The following is a 24,629-nucleotide window of genomic DNA, read 5'->3' as shown; positions in this document are numbered from 1 at the left end:
AAATCATAAATGCAATTCCAATTATTTCTACGGGAAATTTAAAAGTAGTAAGTACTGCTATAATACAGTTTTGTATTCATAAATTATGTTTAATTTGAATAATGCTCTGGCCAAAGATGACTTTAACCTTTCTGGCCTGAATTTTAAAGTAACAATTCTTGTGTAACTAGTTATTGTATCACTGGGTGGCGCTAAAGGTCTTCATTTCTCTCTCTCTCTCTACTATGGTTGGAGTGCATTTTTCTTCAAAATTAATGTGTTTTACTAAGAAACTATTCAACCTATACTTGAGATGATTCCTTATCTGGTCTCTCATTTTTAGCATTAGTTCAGAATATTGTTCCTGATTGGTTCTTCAGTCATAAATCTTCAATTATCTTTAATCTGTACATGAGCCAACAGGGATTCCTTGATGTTACAATTTGTTAAATACAAAACTATTTCATTGAAAAACATAATTATTTGCTAAGAGATTAGAATATTCATTGTTACATCTACTAATGCCATTTGTTTAAAACATTAGTGAGAGGAAGATGTCCATGTAACTCCATTGGCAAGCATGATTAGTAAATTTGCCGATGATAGAGAAAAAAAAGATGGTGTCATAGACGATGAAGATGTTTATCAAAAATTACATCAGGATCTTGATCAGCTGGATAACTGGGCAAGGAATGGAAAATGGGGTTGAGTTTAGATAAATTCAAGGTGTTGCACTTTGAGAAGTCAAATCAGGGTTGGACTTTTACAATGAACAGTAGGGCCGTGGGAGTGTTTATAGAACAGAGGGACCTAGGAATACAAGTACATAGATTCCTGAAAGCGGTTGTTACTAGTAGACAGGAAGATGAAGAGGGCTTTTGACACACTGGCCTTCAGTCAGGCAATTGATTATAGAAGTTGGGATATTATGTTGCAGTTATACTGTGCTTCTCAACTCTGCTTCCCATTCCCATTCAGATATGTCCATACATGGCCTCCTCTACTGCCATGATGAAGCTAAACTCAGGTTGGAGGTCATATACTGTCTAGGTAGTCTCCAGCCCCTTGGTATGAACACAGAATTCTCCAACTTTTGGTAATTCCCTCCCCCTCCCTTCCCCTATCCCTATTTCACTCTGCCCCCTCCCCCAGCTGCCTATCACCTCCCTCATGGTTCCGCCTCCTTCTACTACCCATTGTTTTCCTACCTATCGCCTCCCTGCTTCTCCTCCCCCACCCCTTTGTCTTTCAAATTACTGGTTTTTCAACTGAACCTACCAGCCTTCTCCGTCCAACCCTCCCCCACCTTCTTTATAGGACCTCTGCCCCTTCCCTCTTCAGTCCTGACGAAGGGTTCCGGCCCGAAACGTCGACTCATCGTTTCCACGGATGCTGCCCGACCTGCTGAGTTCCTCCAGAGTGTTGTGAGGGCTTTCTCTCATGTTGGTTTCTTCACTCTGTTTCCTTAGTTGACAGCTATGTCCTTCAAGGCTCAGCCAGCTTGGTCAATGATGGTGTGACCTAACCATTCCTGCTGACAGATATTGATGTTCTCCATCTAACATACATTATCTGTTCTTGTTACTGTACCTATGGCTAAATTTTGCTCAGTATGGAGAAGCATTAATTCAGCAGTTTAGGGAGGATGGTAGATGGTATTTGGGAGAAGATGGTGAACATATTTTGCTGTTATTACTATACTTCATGGGGTCTGGAATCTATGTTGAGGACTCTCAGGGCAGCATCTACATCCTGTACAGAATGCCTGCTTACCTTCTGGCAGAATAGGATATTCCCTTAGATTCTGATTGAGCAGTCTGGCATTCTATCTGTAGGGATGATCCTCAGCTTACAACCTGATCTGGATCTAATCACTGAGTGGTCTCAGATATATCAGCCACTTTAGATAGATAATATGCAGGATTACTTATGATGAGAGGTACTTTGACATTGATCTAACCACTGAATTCAGACAATGTTCCATCTGATTTTATTCCTGTTCTCAGTAATGCTATAACAAAGTGCTTTGCCTGGCCAATTCAGGGGCTGTTTAAAGTAAACCATATTTCTCTGGGTCCCAATTCACATTTAGACCAAATCAGCTGTGGTGGTAGATCTGTTTCTCTGAAGGAGATTAGTGAACCAGATGCATTTTTCAAACAATCCAGTGGTTTATGTTTTAAATTTCTTTTTTTTGTAAACAAAACTAAATTTAAATTTCACAGCTGTCATGTTGGGATTGGAACTTGATTCCCTAGATTGCCAATTCAGAACTCTGGATTACTAATCAAACCACTGCACTAGAGTTAACAAAAGTTACCATAGAAGTTGTAGGATACTTGGTAAGCCAGCTTTTCTGTATCCCTTTTGTACATTTTTGTAATGAATGCCTCCTTAAATAAATACTGTTTGTATTATACTTGTTTATCTTGTATCCGTTTTAAACCACATAACCACCCACTGGAGTATTTTAAACTTAGTTTTTTTTTTGTTAATCGTAAAATGCCACTTCTTGCTGAGCTGCAGTTGTAGAAGTGTCAGCAGTCCTTCAACTGGCTTAACCATTTAGTTCTGAAATAAAACCATAAATATTAACATGCTAAATCAATCGTAACATGCATCTCAGTTAAGTTTTATACAGCTTTCCCTTCCCCAAAATACAAACGTGCACTTTTCACAGAAAACTGTGGAAAGCTTTCACTTACGTTGTTATTGGGGAGAAGGAACTATCCTGTGCAACTGAGTCTTTTTAAACTGATAGCTTGTCTTAACACGGCTTGTTAACAGACCTGACTGAGAATACTTAACAATCATTGTGGAGGAATGCTTGTTTTCAAAGTTCTGTGCAGTAAGTTTTTCAAACACATTTTTGGGATGATGTCAATATAAACACTATTAAGTAGCAAATCATTTTATATTTAAACTGCTTACCGCTAAAGTTTAAGGGAGATGCATTATAAAAAGGAAAATTATTTTTTCTCGTAATGATTTTAATATTAAATTATTATTGTTAAAGAAATTCATCAGTGAATACTTGAAATCTTTGTTTTAAGCAGGCTCCCTTCATAGTTTTAAAATTGTCATTGGTTTCCAGACTCTTTACTAGAATTAGCCCTGCATCCTTAGCAAGAGATACAGACCTGAGTTTCTGTGCCATCTGCTTTCCAGTAACTGCTGTGGAGTATCCACTTGTAAACTGATCAGGTGCTACAAGTTTGATTTTTATCCCCACTTAACCTCCCCACATTCTTGCCATTGTTTTCCTGCACCACACAAATTCAGGGTCCTAAATACATGATTAATGTACACTTAGGTGACGTATGGAAGTCACCGGCTCCTTGAGAAATCTTATGATTGAAATATTTGAAAAGCAGTAAACTGATACTATAAATCTGAAAAAAAATCACAAAATTCCAGAAATATCAGAAGATCAAAGCTGCATTTTTGGAGGGAAATTAATCAGCCTGAAATACAAATATATACACAAATGCTGCTGGGTATATTTATTTCCAGCATTTCTGTTTTTTTAAACTGAAATATTATTGTTTTTGAAAGTAGAGAAAATAAAATTGAGTTACTGCAGGAAAAATACCTTCTTTACAAAATCTTAGAAGCAGTTCACAATTATAGTTCAAAATCCATCGCCATCACTAGAGCTGCTGAGTTTGAAATTGTGAATTATTTGCCATGATATGTTAATGAATTTGTTTTATTTTTTCTTTTTTAAACCTTCAGTACAGATACACATGAGATAAATATGCATGCACTAATAATGTGAGTTGTTATAAACTGGCATACATGATCCAGAATCCTGGGCTAATTATCCTGTTTCAATTCTTGCCACAGCAAATGAAGAATTTGTTTTTGAAATTAATTAGTCACCTAACTGCATCTTATTCACTAATGTCCTACTGAGGAAATCATTCTTAACCTAAGCTTGCTTGTATATGATTATAACAATGTGGTTGACTATTATGCCAAGGCTAGGTTGAGGTTTCTGTCAAGTGTCCATTTCTTTCTTTATTAGCCTGTAGTTAGAGCAGCGAGAATGGATCCCTGGTCAGTGGTGTGCTTCTCTTGTAGATTCTTGGAGTTGGGAGACCACCAGTGTCCCTGATTGCTATATCTGTGAGAAGTACTTCTGGGTGAGTTCCCTCCAGACTATGTTAGGGAGCTGGAACTGGAGGTGGATGACCTACAGTTCATTTGGAAGAATGAGGAGTTGATACTTGGGAGCTACTGGGAGGCAGTCACACCCAAGTTGCAGGTGACAGGTAGCTGCGTGATTGTCAAGAGAGGAAAGGAGAATAGACAAGCAGTAAAGAGTATTCCTGTAGCCATTCCCTTCAATAATAAGTTCACCACATGGGTACTGTTGGAGGAATGGCCTACTAAGGGAAAGCCACGGCGGCCAGGTCTCTAGCACTGAGTTTGGCTCTGTGGCTCAGAAGGGAAAGAGGGAGAGGAGAGAGGTTGTGATAGGGGATTCAGTAGTTAGGGGAACAAAACAGGAAATTCTGCAGATCTGTTGAAGACTCCTGTATGGTATATTGCCTCCCAGATGCCAGGGTTGGGAATGTCTCAGAATCAGAATCAGTTTAATATCACCGGCACATGTTGTGAAATGTTGTGAAACCGCCAGAGAAAGCAGGATCTCCCAGTGGCCACACATTTTAATTCCACGTCCCATTCCCATTCTGATATGTCTATCCACGGCCTCCTCTACTGTAAAGATGAAGCCACACTCAGGTTGGAGGAACAACACCTTATATTCCGTCTGGGTAGCCTCCAACCTGATGGCATGAACATTGACTTCTCTAACTTCCGCTAGGCCCCACCTCCCCCTCGTACCCCAGCTGTTACTCATTTTTATGCACACATTCTTTCTCTCACTCTCCTTTTTCTCCCTCTGTCCCTCTGAATATACCTCTTGCCCATCCTCTGGGTCACCCCCCCCCCGTCTTTCTTCCCGGACCTCCTGTCCCATGATCCTCCCGTATCCCCTTTTGCCTATCACCTGTCCAGCTCTCGGCTCTATCCCTCCCCCTCCTGTCTTCTCCTATCATTTTGGATCTCCCCCTCCCCCTCCAACTTTCAAATCCCTTACTCACTCTTCCTTCAGTTAGTCCTGACGAAGGGTCTCGGCCTGAAACGTCGACTGCGCCTCTTCCTATAGATGCTGCCTGGCCTGCTGCGTTCACCAGCAACTTTGATGTATGTTGTTGTGAAATTTATTGTTTTGTAGCAGCATTACTTTGCAAGATTGGGTCCACAACATTCTTAGAGGAGAGAGTTAGCAGCCAAAAGTCAGAGTACCAAGGGAGGAAAGGAGATAAAGTCCTGAAGGGCAATTATAGGGAGCTAGGTAAGAAGCTAAAAAGCAGAAAATGCCATGTGCCAGTGAGTGTAAGAATAGTATAATATGGCAGATGAATGTATGGCTGAAGAATTAGTGCAGGGGTCGGGGATCTCTTCTGGGGAAGTTAATGGCCTGAACTTAGAACTTGAGGGATACCAATATTCTTGCAGGCAGGTTGGCTAGAGCTGTCGGCTAGGGGTTTAAACGAGGTTGGCAACAGTGATATGCCATAGGATGGAGCAGTTGGTGTAAGAGTAGATGCAACTTGTAGCAAAAAAATATAGATAGGTGGGTTTGTAAGTTTGCAAGTGATACAAAGATTGGTGGTGTTTTAGATAGCATAGAAGAGTTCCAAGGGATACAGCAGGATATAGATCAGTTGTAGATAGGGGCAGGGAAATAGAAGCATTCTAGAAGCTCTTGGATAAGCACATATATATGCAGGAAATGAAAGGATATGGACATTGTGTATGCAGAAGGGATTAGTTTAGTTGGGCATTTGATTCCCAATCCTCATGATCTTGACTACCAACCAGACCCAATGAAGCATCTCAGCCCGAAATATTGACAGCTCATTTCTTTCCAAAGATGCTGCTTGACTTGCTGAAGTTCATCCAGCATTTTGTGTGCGATGCTCATGATTTCCAGCATCTGCAGAATCTCTTGTGTCCCATATTACCAATTTAATTGGTTTGGCACGACAATGTGGGCAGAAGGGTCTGTTCCTCTGCTGGACTGTTCTACGTTCTAAATGGTTCAACCCAATTCAGACATGTTTGTGAGGATATTGCAGCTGCAGCGTTTGTAGCTTGTACAGTACAACCTTATGTAATTCTGACTACAAATTAATGAAAACATCAGCTATTATGCACCACTGAATATTATTAATTTTGTTTCCAGTATTTACATTTCTTGTGAATACTGTTACAGCATTTCTTTATCCTGATCTGGAAGGCTTATACTGGAGAGCAGAAGGCCATTATTGTTTGTACAAAGTTCAATCAATGTGTACCAATTGGAATTTTTATTTCCCAAACAAAGGTACTTTTCAGTCACAGTTTCCAGGAGAAAGATATGATTCTTGCAAGCAATTATTGCATACTATAAAGAAGCATTGTTTGACAAATTTTGTGGTGTTATAAACTGTATGTATGTCGAATATTGAAATGCTTCCTGTTACTTTATATTCTGTTTGCTCAAGTTCTCATAATTTATGAAATTGCAACGGGTGCAGACATTGAGGATGTGCAAATGTTGTACTGAATAGTTTACTCAAATGAAATTTTATCCAACTTTTTTTATATGTGTGCCTGACACTTGACAGTTTGTAAAACAGATGGGAATCCATTTAAAGCTAATATTGCAATCAGAAAATGGATGTTTTCTAGTGCTTTAAAGCACTTAGCTTTGGGGAATTCTTCCGAACAGTAAAACTTTTAAAATGGTGTTTGTTTTTTTTTCATTCCTTTTTTTCCATCTTTCAAGTTATGTTATCTGACATTCTTTGGTCAATGAGGGAATTGAACTGGAAGGAATAATCAAACATGAAAAGTTGATAGATTTAGGAACTAAAATGCCACATAGGCATTAATCATTTTTTAATCATTGCTGTTTCATTTTCTAAAAGTGAGAAATGGACTTGGAACTTAATCCAGTTTTTGATATATTGTAGTGTACAATAAGTATGAATATTTTCTCCTACTGTGTAGCTTTAGGCAAAACCAGAAAGAGTACATTTGTTCACTTAAGTTTCTCCTTTTGGTTGATATTATTCCCCTTAAAAGTTGGCCCCATGTATTTTCAATTGACAGCTTTAACTTTTTGTTTAAGAGGAATGAAGGTTATAGCATATTGATCTTACACCCTGCAAGACTGCAGATGGTTGAGTTGGTAAAGCCAGAAACAACCTGCTGCTTACTGATCTATGAGTAAATGTGCTAACTCTTTAAAAGCCATAGTAATTATTCTTCACAAAATAAAATGTGTTGGAACCAATCTAAACTTCACTGTGATATCAGTTAAATTGTGATTGTATTACCTAACCAGTTGTCTGAGATGTGCAATCCATTTTAATAGTCATGCTTTATTTACATCAAAAGACTTGTATCTGAACTATCAATCTCCAGTGGCTTGCTGATGTAGCTAAATCAAAAAACGGTGGTAAAAGAGTTAAAGGAGTATTTGGTACAGTCAAAAGAAACTAAATGGATTAGTAAAAAAAATTGTATGCTAGGAACGTCATTCATGCTTCACGGTGTTCCAAAAATTAGCTGCATGACTTGCAGTCTGAGACTCTGAGTAGCCTACATTGGTCAATTGTAGGAGTATAGATGCACCACTATAACCATCGTTACATAAAAATCACATCCTGGAACTGCATATCTCTATTTTTCTGCCTCGGTGTGGCATCTACTTAAAAGATGTGAGTACCCTAAGCACCTCAAGTTTCCAAGAAAATGGAAACTATGGGTTTCCATAGAGGGCTATAGGTAACCCTAGGTAATTTCTAAATTAAGTACATGTTCGGCATAGCATTGTGGGCCGAAGGGCCTGTATTATGCTATAGGTTTTCTATGTTTCTAAAATGGTAAGAGGTGGGAACAGTCTGGTAAAGTGCTACAATTTTCAAATGTGATAGTGATAATTTATGACATTATTTTATTATAGAGCTTCTGCGGCATTACTGTTGAATGTTTCTTTTATTTAAGAATGGCTTGTAACTATTCTTGGCTCTTCACTCAACCTTGGAACAGGATGCTCTTCATTAACTACAGCTCTGCATTCAGCACTATCCTCACCTCAAAACTAATCAATAAGCTCCAAGACCTAGGCCTCAATGCCTCCTTCGGCAACTGGATTCTCAATTTCCTCACTTACAGACCCCAGTCAGTTCAAATTGGCAACAACATCTCCTCCATAATCACCATCAGTGCAGGTGCACCACTAGGCTGTGTGCTTAGCCCCCTGCTCTACACACTTTATACTTGTAACTGTGAGGCTAATTACAGCTCTACTGCCATATTTAAGTTTGCTGATGTTGGCCGAATCAAAGGAGGTAATGAATCAGCTTATAGGAGGGAGATTGGAAATTAGGTTAAATGGTGCCACAACAACAACCTCTTGCTCAATATCAGCAAAACCAAAGAGCTGATTATTGAGTAGGAGGAAACCGGAGGTCCATGAGCCAATCGGGATCAGAGGTGGAGAGGGTCAACAACTTTAAATTCGTCGGCATTATCATTTCAGAGGATCTGTCCTGGGTTCAGCACCTAACTGGCATTACAAAAAAGGCATGGCAGCACCTCTACTTTCTTAGAAGTTTGTGGAGATTCACATGTCATCTAAAACTTTGACAAACTTCTATAGATATGTGGTGGAGAGTATGTTGACTGGTTGCATCACAACCTGGATTGGAGACACAATGAATAGAAAAGTCTACAGAAAGTAGTACAGTAGATACAGCACAGTCTGTTACAGGTAAAGTCCTCCCCACCACTGAGCATGTCTACAAGGAGTACTGTTGCAGAAAAGCAGCATCCATCTTCAAGGATCCCCACCATCCATGCTTGTAAATGAATTTTAGGGCAATATATAGTGGTATATATGTACATTGATAATAAATTTACTGCGAACTTTGTTTCAGTTCTCTTTTTTCTCATCCTTTCTGCCTTTGCCTCTCTTGACACACTTTTCTGTAATTAGTTTAAAGTTCCTCCTCACGGACTTCCACTGTACATCTTTATATTCTTGCATTTCTCTCTACATCCCTGAATAAAGCATTGTGCAGATCCAATAGAAGAAGGCAGATTGTAAGTCACAGTCAACACCATCATTTTTCAAATAAAATTTAAGAAATTATTTGATGTATAAACAAAATGGTTGGATGTGTAAAGATCTCTTAATGTTGTACGTACTGAATAGGACTCTATTGCAATTGAGTAACAGATTAAATTCCATTGAAGTCCAACTAGTTTTGTGAAATGTTTGCAAGTAACTGACACATAATTATGCTTAATTCATAAGTATTTGATCTGCAGAGACACGAAGTATTTTGAGTCTTGCTAGAATAATCTTCAATAATCTTTATTTAAACTTACATTTTACAGTGTAATAATGTTCTCGGTGAAAGTGATAGCAGTTGTGTGAATAGGTCCAATGAAAAAGTATTATATCACAGAACAAAAAATTAAAAGATTTGAACATTAAATAATGCAAAGTTTTCAAGAGGTTAAAAGCATACATACAAATTGTCAAAATTTCAGCCTGTTTCTGGCAGTGTTTTTTAATTTTTGTAACCTGTGATGATAAGCAAAAAGGAAACTGAACATTTGAATACTTTTAATAGAACTTTCACAATGCAAATTTTACTGTCTCATAACATTGTGGAATACACTTTTATAGTTCAAAGTAAATTTATTATCACAGTACATATATCACCATGTACAAACCTGAGATTTGTTTTAATACAGTCACACTCAATAAATGCAGTAATCATGATAGACTCAATGAAAGGCCACACCAACAGGGCAGATAATCAGTTTGCAAAAGACAACAAATTGTGCGAATAAAAAAAGAAAAATAGAAATAATAATAAATAAACAATAAATATTGAAAAGAGAGATGAAGAGCCCTTGAAAATGAGGCCGTAGGCTGTGGGAACAGTTCAAAGATGGGTCAACTGAAGCTAGCTCCTCTGGTTCAGGAGCCTGATGGCTGAGGGGTAATAACTGTTCCTGAACCCGGTGGTGTGAGTCCTGAGGCTCCTGTACCACCTTACTGACAGCAATAGCAGGAAAAGAGCATAACCTGGGTGGTGGGGGTCCCTGATGATGGATGCTGCTTTCCTGCAACAATATTCCAAGTAGATGTGCTCGATGTTTGGAAGGCCTTTATATGTGATGGATTGGGCTGTATTCACTACTTTTTGTAAGATTTTCCGTTCAAAGGCATTGGTATTTCGATAGCATCTATGCTGCAGCCAGTCAATATACTCTCCACGACACATCTATAGAAGTTTGACAAAGTTTTAGATATCATGCCAAATCTTCGCAAACCCCTAAGGAAGTAGAGGCACTGCCATGCTTTCTTCGTAATTGCATTTGCGCGCTGGGCCCAGGAAAAGCCCTCTGAGATGATCATCAAGGAATTTGAAGTTGTTGACCCTCCTTCTCTGATCCCCAATGAGAACTGTGAGAACTGACTCGTGGACCCCGTTTCCTCTTCCTGAAATCAATAATCAGCAAAGGATTTTGTTTTTTTTAAAAAAATGTCATGCTTTTAAACATTTTTTATAAACTGCCCTCGCTTCATGAAGATATTTTTTCTGTGCTGTAAAGTTTCCACATGTACAGTAAAACATGAAATTTTTATACATTTTGTATGTAGAATCTATTGTTTGAAGATCTGTGGCTTGTCATCTCTCTGGCGATTGTTCAGAGGGAAGAAGTGGAATGTTCTGAGGCAGCGTGTGGACTCCTGCAGTTATGACTTGGATCAGGTGGAGTGTTTTTACTGATATCTACACTTACTGAGTGATAGAGCTTTGGGGAAGTATGTTTGTATCTTTTTATAATAGTAATTTGAAAAGATTATGTACCCACCGAGTAAACATTCCTAGGTAGTTTGTGGCATCTTATTCATGAGCCATATGAAATCTCATGACTTTCATAAATCCATAAAGGCAAATTTAAAATTATACACCAATATAGGTGGGTACAGCTAAGTGAAGAAGACAGGGTTCCCGGGGAAAAAAGAAGGCTGCGCTGAGTCTATAAAGAGTACCTACATATATACTTTGGTAGTTAAATGACAAAGATTTTCAACAGAAAACAGTGAAAATGTGCAGTAGGTCTTAGTGCATCCATGGTGAGAGAAACGGTATTACCATTTACCACATATTTTGGTCTTATCTTGTAGTTGTCCATGCAGCCATGTAATTCCTATTTAATACAAAAAGAACTTATCTACAAAGGTTATAACATTCCAAAATATAAAATTTCTTATTGCTGCATGTACAGTAGCAGACCACTCAAACAGTTGATTCTTAAGGGATAACTAATTTCTCGTAGCCTTTTCTAGAGGAAAAGTACAGTGATATCAATAAAAATCTTCAGTCTATATCTGGTAAAACTAGTTGAAGTTTCTTTGCATTGACATGGTCTATTTTTTAAACTCGGAAGTTGACTTCTAAAGCTGTGCTGAAATTGCAGACAGTTTTGCCTTCCTAGTCCCATCAGTAAGGGGTGATGCCAGGTGTTTTTTTTCTACTTCTTAAACATTATTGTCATCTATTATTATAAAGGGCAATGTGGAGGAGAGGTTTGATATTTAAAGTTGCTTCAAGAGACTAAGTGCAAGAAGTCTCATTTGTGAAATTTGAGACTTTATCTATTGATAAAAGGTTGTCCTGCAGATTGGGTAAATGGTGCTTTACCAACCTTTCTGCACACTCCATTTTCCAAACCATTGCAGTATGCATTTTTATTGAAAGCTGTGTTCAAGAGTAATGCATCCTCTGCTGTAGTGTAGTTTTGACCTCAAATGCTCAATAGTTAGGCTTAGATTAGGAAATAAAATGATAAGCAACTCTTTCTCCTGTCCTATTGGATCACGGCAGAGCCTAATCCTCAAACGTGCTTCCTATACTTTCCCAAATCCCTATATTTCATTGGAATCCAGTCTCAGCCTTGAACCTTAAATCTGAATTAGAGTATACTGGGGTGTATGGTGCTGTAACCTTTTTCACCATAAGCTTGAACCTCCAAGATGGGAGCTCTGGGTCCGTAAAAGTAGAGAATTTGTTCCATAATCTTTTTTAGGTTATTAAATGCAGGTTTTTACATAACAGCCACTCATGTCTTTTATTTTTGTTTACAGCTGTTTATTGGAACATTGCTCTTCACCGTTCTCCTATTCCTCTTGCCAACCACGGCACTGTATTACCTTGTCTTTACACTGGTAATGAACTTTGGTTGTACTTCAGTAAGCCTGATTAAGATGCATATACTGCAATATGATTAGTATGAATGATCTACGAAAAGTTGTCTTCCATACTGTATCTAACTGTATATCATGTGTAACTGTGGTATGATTATCTATAATTCTGTGGTTAGACCATGGTTAAAAGGATGCTGCTTATGTGTTCATGGGGTAGATTTTACATTCCTTCTTGGGCAGTCTCTCAGGATGGAGAAAAACTTATGTCCATTTCAATTCTTTGGGTTGTGAGGTGACAGAAAGTACTTGAGTAGTGCCTGGTGAAATGTTCTTCCATTTTCATTTCCAAGGGCTTTGGTGCCTTCTCAATTTTGATTGGTCATGGATCAGGGATTCCCCAGAGTCAACCATTCTAGTTAGACGCGCGCGCGCCCACACACACACACACACACACACACACACACACACACTCACTCACACTTTCATACACTCACACACACAACCTGTCTTTTACCCTCATCACTGCACTGCGGACACAAAGCCACTTTTTTATAATGCTGTTTCCATTGTAAATATATGCTGGTATGTATTCACGTTTTATTCCATATCCGTCCTTTAACCTCTAACTTTATTTTATATAATTCTTTATTCTTTATCATTTTTGGCTTTTTTGTTGCATGTCATGTCCTGACGAACATACCACATCAAATTCCTAATAGATGTAAATGTATATGACCAAATAAAGTTGACCATTGAATGAGTGAAAATGTTGCATTTATTTTGGGGAGTCCTTGAGAACATTCTTGAAATGTTTTTAATATCCTCCTACTGATCTCAGGCTATGACAGACTTTGGAATACTTCTTGTTAGCCGGTTGTCAGGTATGTCACCAGTTGTAGAACTGGACAGGTTCACTAACATTGCTTATGCTGCTAGTGGATTTGGAGGATTTTGCAGTGATAAGCCTACCTATGTTCCTGAAGCAAACAGGAGGCTGAAGGGTAGGTTTTACACCAACCAAAAGAATAGGTGGATCATAAACAGTTTATGTTTGACTGACCTTTGTCTTTTTATTGTCTTTCTTGAACAGTTACGATTGGTGGTGGTAGTTATTCAGGGTCTCATTCAATTGCTCATGGACTTCATTAACACCCTCCCATTATTTGCATTAGGACTCAGACTGTGCCGGCCTTATGTCCTTGCAGGTATTGTAAAATCTGAATTAATTGTTAGATGCTTTAAGCTGTGAGAAACATTGGCATTGATTTTGATTATTGTCAAAGGAACAGCACATCATTTATTCCACTGATAGTTTTTTTTTCTAATAGATCATGATCCTTTTCAATACTGTGTACCTAAGAGGGCATCTGTGGAGTTTTTGAACAGGGCAAGCAATATTCCGCTCCGTTCCTCATTGACGCGGGCTGCATCTAAACTAGGAGATTTTTAGTTAATTATAAAATTGTACTATAACAAAATATGAAGAAAAACGTAAATAAAATCAACAATTTTATTAAACTCCAAAGTATTTACATTTTGAGAGAATGAATCACTTGTAAATGTAAATCTTCAGTGTCAGTATTTAAGATTTCATGCATTATAAATTTGTTTAGAATTGGATTCAACTGAACATTTTCAGAGGTGCTATAATGTAACTTACTGCTGTAAGGGAGAGCAGGGCAACATCAATTGTAAATTGTGCACTTCTATATTGAAGTGTATGCTTTCAGGCCTTGGACATCCCCTGCTGACTTATTTTACATTGTTGATTAGATTAGCCTGTATTTCAGACTGTTGGCTGTTTCCATTTTAAATTTGAGATGTTGTCATGCTTAAATATCTCTACAGATACAGAAAAATCAGAAAATTACCAGCAAAGTTTGTAAGATATGTGATAACATATGTTGATACATTATCCAGGCATAAGTAAAATTCCAATAATCTGCTACCTGACTATTCAGAATTCCACATGATTTGGGAACTGGGTCATTGGCTAATGATTCCTTCATTCCCTTTCACTCACCAGAGTCCCAAAGCCAGCACATCCTTTCACACATCAGGACCCCAGTTTCCCACTCTGTATTCAAACTTAACAGGTTCACCTGAAAATTTATAAATATATAATTATATATACACATGCCATGCAGTCCAGAAAATCCACTTGTCTGACAGCACTAAATTTCTGAGCCTGCTGGAGTAATGGAATTTTACTATAGCTTGACAACTGTAGAGGACTGTTAAAATTTCATTCATAATTATATTTGTATGTTGTCCCTGCCCATTTATTAAATCAAATTGGCACATAATGTATATTGGTAATTGATAAATCATAATGGCCACGATGACTTTATTTCAAAGAAGTATGGGTTAGGGTTAGTAAGTTGTGGGCATGCTATGTTGTTGCCAGCAGCATGGGACATTTGCGGGCTGCCCCCAGCATATCCTCAGATGTGTTTGTCATTGACACAGAGGATGCAATTCACTCCATATTTCAATGTGTATGGTGACAGATCAAGCTAACCTTTAAGATAATCTGTACATACTCATTAATTCAGCTAACAAATTTTACTGGCTTAGATTTGCTCACACACCTTCCCTGCCACCTCTCTCCTTTGAAATGTCCGTACCAGATCCAGATCAGATATTTACACTGCTGCCCTGGAGCAACCTGCCTTCCAGTGACCAGGCCTGAAGAGCAGCACTGTTTCCAATAATGAGCTGAGGAAGCGTCACCTCCTGCTTCTTCCATTGTCAAATCTGTGAGGGTTATTTAACTTTTTAAAATGTCTCTCACATTCAATAATATATAGGCATCCATTAGTCTCGTGAGACCATGGATTTGCGCCTTGGAAGGTTTCCAGGGCACAGGCCTGGGCAAGGTTGTATGGAGGACAGGCAGTTTCTCATGCTGCAAGTCTCCCCTCTCCACGCCACCAATGTTGTCCAAGGGAAGGGCACTAGGGCCGATACAGCTTGGCACCGGTGTCATCGCAGAGCAATGTGTGGTTAAGTGCCTTGCTCAAGGACACAACACGCTGCCTCAGCTGAGGCTTGAACTAGCAACCTTCAGATCACTAGACCAATGCCTTAACCACTTGACCACGCGCCAATTTTATAATTTTATAATAATTATAAAAAATAACATATCTAAGAATGTTTGTGAACTGTGATAAATAAATCAATTGTTTTAATATGATTTTTTTCAAAAATAGAACTTGTAGCTCTACAATCACCATAGGTATCGATGTGGTTACAGATCCTGTGCTGGGTCTAGCCGGGCATGATCAGCAAGACAATTCCCCAGCCCTCCCCCACCATCCCTAACATAAAGAAACAAACTAGAGGTCCAGCAGGTTGGGCACATTAACAGGTTTGAATTCCAAATATGTCTGGAAGTTCTACATTTGATAACGTATGCAGGAAAATCTCAGATTTTCATTTAAAAGGGGTGCATCACAGCACTAGTGATTTGGGGTCATTTTCTGCTACTGTCTGTAAAGTGTTTGTACGTTCGCCCTGTGACCACATGGGATTCCTCTAGGTGCTCTGGTTTCCTCCTGCATTCCAAAGGTTGGGGTTAGTAAGTTGTGCGCATGCTACGTTGGCGCCGGAAGCACAGTGACACTTGCAGGCAGCCTCCAGCACATCCTCGGACTGTGTTGGTTGTTGACGCAAAGGACACATTTCACTGTATGTTTCAATGTACACGTGACAAATAAAGCTAATCTTTCTAATCCTTGATGTCTGGGACAGCTTAAAATTTGCTTTATGAAAATAATTATGTATCCATTTACAGAAGTGAGGTTGAGTGCTGAATGTTTTTTTTCTTTGTTTTATGTACAGCTGGTGTTAAGTTTCAAGTTTTCCAGAAGGTTGCTGGTAAACCTCTTCACTTATTGATGCAGGTAAGTTATCCTAAATGGCCTTATTGCTTTGCCAGTAAGTAGAGATAAGCTTTTAAAGTAGTTATGTCATAATACTCGTTTCAAAAAGTTTAGTTTGTGAATTTAATGTATTCAAGGATAATCTGTTTTATATTTATTTCCATTTTGATTCAATTGATTTCACCTATTTCTCTCTGCAAACTCTTCTGGCTCATTTACCACAGACACTGAAGGGATTGCTTTTGACGCCTCTTAACTTGACCAATGTTTGCCTTATTGTGCGTCATCCCACTTTTATAACACCGTTAATCTCCTCCTCTCCAGTGCAATAATAGATGTTGCTGCCCTCAGTCATTGGTTATGCTGCTGCAACTTCATTTAGGCTGATTTACTGCTGTTCTTCTGAAGCTGACTTTATAGAAATCCGTCATTCCCCACCACCCCCCCCCCAAGTATTTTCAGATTAGAAGTTTTGAATGTCTTAACTTCTCATTCCAGGGCTCATTCCAACCTGTCCATATTACATAGAACATGGAATACTATGGCTCTGTACAGACACAGTGCTATGCCAACCTTTTAACCTACTCCAAAGATCAACCTAATCCTTCCCTCCACATAGCCCTTCATTTTTCTTTCAGCCGGCAACGGTGGTGGAGGCGGATACCATAGGGTCTTTTAAGAGACTTTTGGATAGGTACATGGAGCTTAGAAAAATAGAGGGTTATGGGTAAGCCTAGTAATTTCTAAGGTGGGGACATGTTTGGCACAACTTTGTGGGCCGAAGGGCCTGTATTGTGCTGTAGGTTTTCTATGTTTCATGTGTTTATCGAAGAGTTTCTTAAATGTTCCTAATATATCTGAAGCTACCACCATTCCTGGCCGTGTATTCCATATACTTACAACTCTGTGTTTAAAAAAAAGCCTTCCTCTGACATCTCCAATATACTTCCCTCTAAACACCTTAAAAGTATGTCTTTTCGTATTAACCATTGACATGCTGGGACAAAGGCATTAGCTGGCTCGGCTCTTTGTCTCTTATCATCTGATACACCCCTATCAACTCACCTCTCATCTTCCTTTGCTCCAAGAGGCAAAGTCCTAGCTTGCTCAACCTTTTCTCATAAGACATGTTTTCCAGTCCAGGCAGCATCCTGGTAAATCTCCTCTGCACTCTCTCTAAAGCTTCTGCATTCTTTCTATAATGAGGCAACCAGAAACAAACACAATATTTCAAGTGAGGTCTAACTAGAGTTTTATAGAATTGCAAAATTACCTCACACCTCCTGACCTCAATGCTCAGACTAATGAAGGGCAACATGCTATACACCTTCTTAACCATCTTATCAAATGCGTGAGAGCTTTAAGGGATCTATGGACTTGGACTGCAAGATCCCTCTGTTCCTCCACACTGCTATGAATCCTGCCATTAACTTTGTACTCTGCTATCAAGTTCAACTTTCCAAAGTACAACATTGCATAATTTTTTGGTTTGAACTCCATCTGCCACTTCTCAGTGCATCGCTGCATCCTGTCAATGCCCATTGTAAAGTACAACAACTTCCAACACTGTCTGCAACACTGCCAACCTATGTACCATCTGCAAACTTACTAAACCCCCCCCCCCCCACTTCCTCATCCAAGTCATTTATAAAAATCTCAAAGTGCAGCGGTTTCAGAAAAGATGCCTGTGGAATACTACTCATCACCATCATCTTGGCAGAATATGCTTCATCTCCTACCACCCCCTGCCTTCTGTGGGCAAGCCAATTCTGAATCCACACAGACAAGTTTCCCTAAATCCACTGCCTCCTGACTTTCCAAATGAGCCTACGCCTACCATGGGGAATCTTGTCGAAGACTTACTAACTTCATATACACCTGCTCTATCTTCCTCAGTTGCTTTATCACATACTTAAAGTCAACGAGGCTCGTGAGGAACGACCTGCCCCTCCCAAAGCCATGCTAACTATCCCTAATCAGACTATGTTTGTCCAAATGCTCAGAAATCTTGTCTCTAAGAATACACTCCAATAGTTTGCTCACCACTGAGCAAAATTCCCAGGATTATCCCTACGACCCTCCTTAAACAAAAGAAAACCATGGCCAGTGAGGACTCAAAGATCATCGTCAATGGTGCAACAATCTCGTCCCTTACTTCCTGTAGTAACCTGGAGTATATCCTGTCCAGCCCCAGAACTTGTACATTCTAATGTTTTTCAAAAGTTTCAACACAACATGTCTCTGCACATTACCTTGTTCTACACTAACCTCACATTTGTCAAGGTCCCTCTCACTGGTGAACAGTGAAGCTAAGTATTCATTCAAGGACCCTCCCTATCCTCTAACTCAAGGAACATTTCCTCTTTTATCTCTTATCAATCCTACCCTCACTCTATTCTCCAATTCTCCAAGTATGTGTAGAGTTTACCTCACCCTTCTTCTTATTAAATGTACTACTTGCATGATACCTTCTGTCACAGGTACTAATATTTCTCCAATCATTTTGTGTTTTCTTTTGCCTTTGTAACAACACCAGGTAACTTCATAGCATTAAAGGCAGCTTATGTTATTAGTTCTAGTTTTTTTTACATAATGTATCTAATGATAGCTGCCAGGAAAGGTCAGTTGTCACTGACTGAAGTAACCTTAACCAGAGGGTGGTGAATGTGTGAACTTATTTTTTCAACTATTTCTAAAGCACTTAAAATTAATCTACAACCTAATAAATTAACTGTGCTTTTTGGAATAATTCCTCAAAATATTCATGGTATTTCTGTGTCTGACCAACATGTTATTGCATTTGTTACATTGATAGCTAGGAGGGCCATTTTGTTGAAGTGGAAGGATACATCAGCTCCCACTTTGTCACAAAGGTTCTCTCAAGTGATGCTATGTCTTAGTTTGGAGAAAATTAGAAGTCGAACCTTTGAACCCTATTTTGAGAAAAGATGGGGCTCATTTGCTCGTCATTATCATTTGAGCTAATTGATAGATTTTTTCCATGATCTAATTGTAAATTCTTTGGTATATTTTCTTTTCTTGCTGGCGGTTTGATGTTTATTTTTAGAAGCTTTTTGTATGACGCATGGCTCCGGGGTTGTACACCTAATGGGGTTTCTTTTCCCCCCACTTTTTCTGCTTCGTAGGTTTTTTTTGTTATCACAAATTTTTTTTCAATCTTTAAGATAATGTCTTTTTTTGAAACATTGTAAGTGTTGTTACTTCAATGTACTCGTGTTATTTCTTTTGTATGATATAACAATAAAAAGATTTGAAAAGGTAGAATGTGTGAACTTCATAGCCACAGACAGCTATGAAGGCCAAGTCATTTGATGTATTTAAAGTGAAGGTTGATAGTTTCTTGAGTAGTCAAAGGTTACAGGGAGAAGGCAGGAGAATGGGATTGAGGGAAAATAATAAATCAATCATGATTGAATAGCAGAGACAACTCAATCAGCTGAATGACCTAATTCTGCTCCTATGTCTTATGGTCTTTTAAACACTGTCATCTAGCTATTCTAGCAGTTTTATTTTATTAATACCTCGCAAGCCAGTTGATAAAGAAACAACTATATTAGGTTGTTACATTAACTCTGGAATAATAGACAAGAAGGTTTCCACAATCAATTATTTATTTTTAACCTATTGCAGGCACTATGATCTTATAGTAAATATGAAATTGATTCTTTCTCTCATGTTTGCTTCCTCCAATGCTATAAATTAAGAAAGAAATATTCAATGATACCCAAGAAGACCTGACAAAATGTTAAAAAATACATATGCATTTGGTTAAGTAATGGCTGCTATTGTAGGGTAATGTAATTGGTGGAAATGTACATAATTCACAACCACCAACATTGAGCTAGGGTTTCATTTTAAAAGGCTAGTCTGGCGTGATGACCTAATTACGTAAAAGCTTTTAGCGTGCTTTTGTGTTCAAGGTTTTGGTGTTCAATAAATGAGTTGCTATGGCTTTTCTGAAACATGAAACACCTCCGCGGTTTTATTTGTGAAAACCTACACTGTTTTCAACAGATTAACCCATTGACCTATGGGATGATAATCAAGTGCTACAGACTTCCAACCTACAGATGTTATCCAAAGGACTCATGGGCAGCGCTTTGTAAGAAGCTGTTTGTTGGGAAACTGATTTATCCATGGAAACGCAAAACTGGAAACAAGACTCAGTAAATGTACGCTAAGTGGGAGCAGTCTTAATGTTCATACCCAATTTCCTGCATTGCTATATGTCTTTAAAATTATAAGTTTTTCTTTCAAATAAGGTTGAATTGCTATATTTGTTGAAGAATAAAAACTTTAAAATCAGATTCATTTTAACAATTACCAAAATTATGGTGCCAAATTGCCAGTAGATTAACATAATACTGCAGTTTTTTAAGTTATGAAATATAAAAATATTAAAGTATCCATATCTCAGAATACATTTTCACACTTTGCCTTTTCTATCAGAACAAGTATGCTTTTCCGCTAACTGGGTAGGTACAAATTCTGCAATTTATAAGAATACACTTCAGTTTGCTATAGAAGTGCAATGTTATTGCACTGTTTGTAGATAAAATCATGTTTCATTCATTAAGGACATGTGTTTCCTTTCTAAGTATAGTGACGTGGTATGTCATGTATATTAGTACTTTAAATGCCCTATAAAATGCTCATTTTACCAATTATTCTGAACGATTTTCTTAAGATCTCATCAAATTGATGCAATCATCTCTAACTTGAGAAAATAGTATACTTGCATTTTGGAGTAATTTAAAAGAGAAACTCCACTTTTTTAAATGAAAACTAAATTTCTGCTAATTTGATGTAATAACCATGTGTTGCCCTGTAATGGAACAATTTAACTGCTTTGTATTTTCCTTACCTCCTTGATTACAACGTGGTTTTTCAGATGTACAGAGGAAGGCCTCAATGTTAGGCATTCTATACCAATTACAATGCCTATAAAATATTTCAGAAATATACAATATTTTAATAATGTATTTTACGGCACAAACCTGTTGCTATTTTATTGTTCAAAAATGCATTGTTGCTTCTCTGTACAATGTGACATCTAGTTCTTGGCAACTGCCTGAAAGCGATATTTCTCGGCCAGTCATTAAATTTTGTAGACAAGCCTTCATTGTCATTTGATCTTGTAATGTACCCCACAGATTGTAATCTGAATAGCTACATTGGCCTGGGATTTCCTGAAAACTCATACTGAAACAATGACATCAGAAATGTTGTTTAATATTGTAAGAAATACTTGCCTGGATTTTTCTGCAAAAGCTCTTCCATAATCTTCAGTCATTTGCCAAACACAGGTCATGCAAAATTCTTGAATTTTTAACAGTTGTTAGTAACCAATTAAAACCTGAAGCATTTAATGCAACAAAGTTCTGTTTCTGGTGTTTATTAGCTTGGAATTTGTTTTTTCCTTCCTTGTGCTAAATGCACAATATAGTAGCTCTATGTTATACAGCTCTTCCAAAATTTGGTTTCATTCACTTCACTGTGACAAAACTTTCAAAGAAGAATATACTGTAATGGACAGTCACTTTCACGTTGGTCCTTTGCTAGATGTGCTATAAACAATGTGCTGTGCATGTTTCACTAACTTCAATTTTCATGAAGTGAGAGGAACAGAGAGAGTGTGGTATAAGTTTTGCAGCTTCCATCAGCCTAATTATTAATGAGGATTTTCCTTTATCTGCCTTACTACATTCCTGTTTTTAAAATTAATGGCAGATGGAAATGAGATTCTCTGGAAGTTTTATGATGCAAATTTCCAATGGGAAAATCAATGTAAATTGTCTGATTTTATGAAATTCCAGTCCATTAATGTGATCAAAATTATTTTTCTTCTGAAAATTTTACTTTCAGATTGTACTACCAGGTTTTGTAAAAGTCAAGTTGGTACCATAAATTAAATTGATTAGTAACCATAATGAATAAAATCTCTCAATGCCATTTGTATGTGTGTTACGGCTTCATTAACAGTTCCAAAGAAGATTCACATATCAATTAATTTGACACATCAGTAATAAACCTACGATTTAAATGCCAAGATACATAGCATACAAAGTGCATTGCCATTGACTAGCATTTTATTATTTTATTCTAGTTGGAGGCAAATCATATTTCACATTTCCTTTATTCGAAAAAGAATTAGAAAACAATTTACCACAAGCTTATCACCTGTCTAATGAAAAATGTTAAAGGTTATGTTAAATATGTTATAATAGGGCAATAGAAAAATTCAAGGTAATAAGGCAAAGTTGACATGATTTTTTGAAAGGGAAATGAACTTCGACCAATTTATTAGAATGTGTTGAAGAAGTAACTTGTTGTGGATAAAGTACAATTAATAGACGTACTAAGATTTTGAGAAAGTAAAAGTTCATCATGTAAAAGATAATGTAATCACATGCATTGAAGATCAGCTGGCTAACAGGAAACAGAGGAGGCATAAATGGATCTTTCTGGTTGGCAAATGTAACAAGTAGAATGTCACAAGAATCAGTGGCTGAGGCCACAACTTTTTTTAAAAATTCATGGTAATTGACTTGTATGTAGGGTCTTAGGGAATGGAATCTAGATTTGCTGATGATAAGATAATAGATTCTAAAGTAAGTTGAAGAAAACATAAGGAGTCTATAAAGAGATGAATAAAGATTAAGTGGTTGGGCAATTATCCATGAAATGATGTATACTGTGGTAAAGTGTAAAATCATTTTGGAAGAAAAACTAAAAATGTATCATCTAAATGGCGAGATGAACACTGAGATACTGTGGAATTTGGAGATTTAGTGCAAAATTTATAAAAGATTTGTGTGCAGATAGTGCAAGAAATTCAAAATGTTATTAATGTTATACGATTGTTAGAGAGATTCAATCCAAATATGGGGGAAATGCTTCAAAATCCAGGATGTTGGTGAGACCACATCTGGATTATTGTGTATTGTTTGCCTTATGTAAGGAAGGAAGGTGAAGTGTTGAGAGCAGTTCAGAGGTTTCCCAGACTAATATTAGGAATGAATGAACTGCCTTATAAGAAAGGGCTACTCAAACAACAAGAAGAAAATAGGAGTAGGAGAAGGTCACTTCAATGCTCAGGCTTGCTCTGCCATTCAATATGATTGTAGCTGATGTAGCCCAGGCCTCAGCTCCTCTATATTATGTCCTGGTAGTTGTCAAACACTAATCTATCAAAACTTTATCTACCTCCATCTCAGATGTATGTAAGATAAAGTTTTAAAGAATGAGAGGGGAACAAACATACTAAATTCCGAGGTGTCTTGGAAAATGAAGGGGATACTTTTTTTAAAATAGAAGGATCTAAAATTACAGGCCTGACTCAGTTCTTTGTCTGGATTTGTATTTTGCACATAGCTAAACAACTGATTCAGCCACGATGACTTATGCAGTCTAACCACAAGAACACAGAGCACCATCTTCATTTTAACTAGTTGTCTTTTCATTGAAAAGTTTCCTGACAACACAAAAGATGTCAATATTAAAATAAATTTGAAAAACTTCACCTGTTATGTTTGCTCTCTGCTTCCATATCATTTTATTATTTATTTGCATATTTGTATCTTTGAATGTAACTTTTTCAGTTGATACTTTTTTAAGTGGCTACATTACTCAGATACCCCTGTAACTGCTCAAAAGTTTTACACAAGCATATTAAAGATACCATTATTTTGATTTGCTTCCTGTTTATATCCTATGCCGATGAAACACTTACTACAGTCCAGCATCTATCAGCAAGCACAACCTACTCTCCACATTAGCTGCTCGACCCAACAAGCTAGCCTAAACACTAGTAGAGGGAATGACAGATAGCTATGTGCCTGCACTTAAATTCTCCTAACTATGACACTGTTTTCCCATTTTCAACCTACTGTTGCTGGTAGATCTACTGTACCAGAAACTGATAATCCCTTTGACATCAGATTTTTTTGAGGGTGTTGCTGCTCTTAATAACTGCATATAAGGAATCAATTCGGGTTTGCTCAGCAAAATATTCATTATGAAAGTGCAGTGCTATATTGTTCTTTCCACAACCAATGTACAGTGGCAGCAGTGTGAACCATCTACAAAATGTACTGCAGTTACTCACCCAGGTTACTCCAATAGTATCCTCCAAACCTGCAGCCTCTACCTAATGTTGATAGCATTGTGCTGAAATAATTAAAATAGATCAGGATCACAAGACTTTTATCCATTTCTCCAAGAATAATCTGTTGCCCTGTAGACTAATCTACAGGGCAACAGATTATTATATATAATTTCCTGGAGATATAACGTCCAAATTGTTATATTCAAATGCTATTAAGATGAACTTCAATTTGTTAATGGATAAATTCTCACAATTAACATGCAAATTGGTATCAAGAAATCTATTTCCATTTACTCCAGTAGGATTTCAACCATTTCATATTTTGGATTATAGTGATACACTG

General features: G+C 37.6%; 1 protein-coding gene across 2 annotated transcripts in view; it reads left to right on the top strand.

The window, feature by feature from the left end:
• pigq (phosphatidylinositol glycan anchor biosynthesis, class Q) overlaps nucleotides 1-24,095 on the top strand; it is a 60,183-nt gene extending 36,088 nt beyond the window's left edge. For both annotated transcript variants that reach the window (XM_063058833.1, XM_063058831.1), the window contains exons 7-11: nucleotides 10,724-10,835; nucleotides 12,215-12,295; nucleotides 13,365-13,479; nucleotides 16,118-16,179; nucleotides 20,194-24,095. In XM_063058833.1, coding sequence (XP_062914903.1) covers nucleotides 10,724-10,835; nucleotides 12,215-12,295; nucleotides 13,365-13,479; nucleotides 16,118-16,179; nucleotides 20,194-20,349 — 526 coding nt within the window. In that variant the 3' untranslated portion in view covers nucleotides 20,350-24,095. The remainder of the gene's footprint in view (nucleotides 1-10,723; nucleotides 10,836-12,214; nucleotides 12,296-13,364; nucleotides 13,480-16,117; nucleotides 16,180-20,193) is intronic.
• The last annotated feature ends 534 nt before the right edge of the window (nucleotides 24,096-24,629 follow it).

The sequence above is a fragment of the Mobula hypostoma genome, chromosome 9, assembly GCF_963921235.1.
Source record: "Mobula hypostoma chromosome 9, sMobHyp1.1, whole genome shotgun sequence".
In the NCBI taxonomy this organism is placed as follows: domain Eukaryota; kingdom Metazoa; phylum Chordata; class Chondrichthyes; order Myliobatiformes; family Myliobatidae; genus Mobula; species Mobula hypostoma.
The sequence above is the reverse complement of the archived record's forward strand: the minus strand, read 5'-3'. Positions and strand labels throughout refer to the sequence as shown.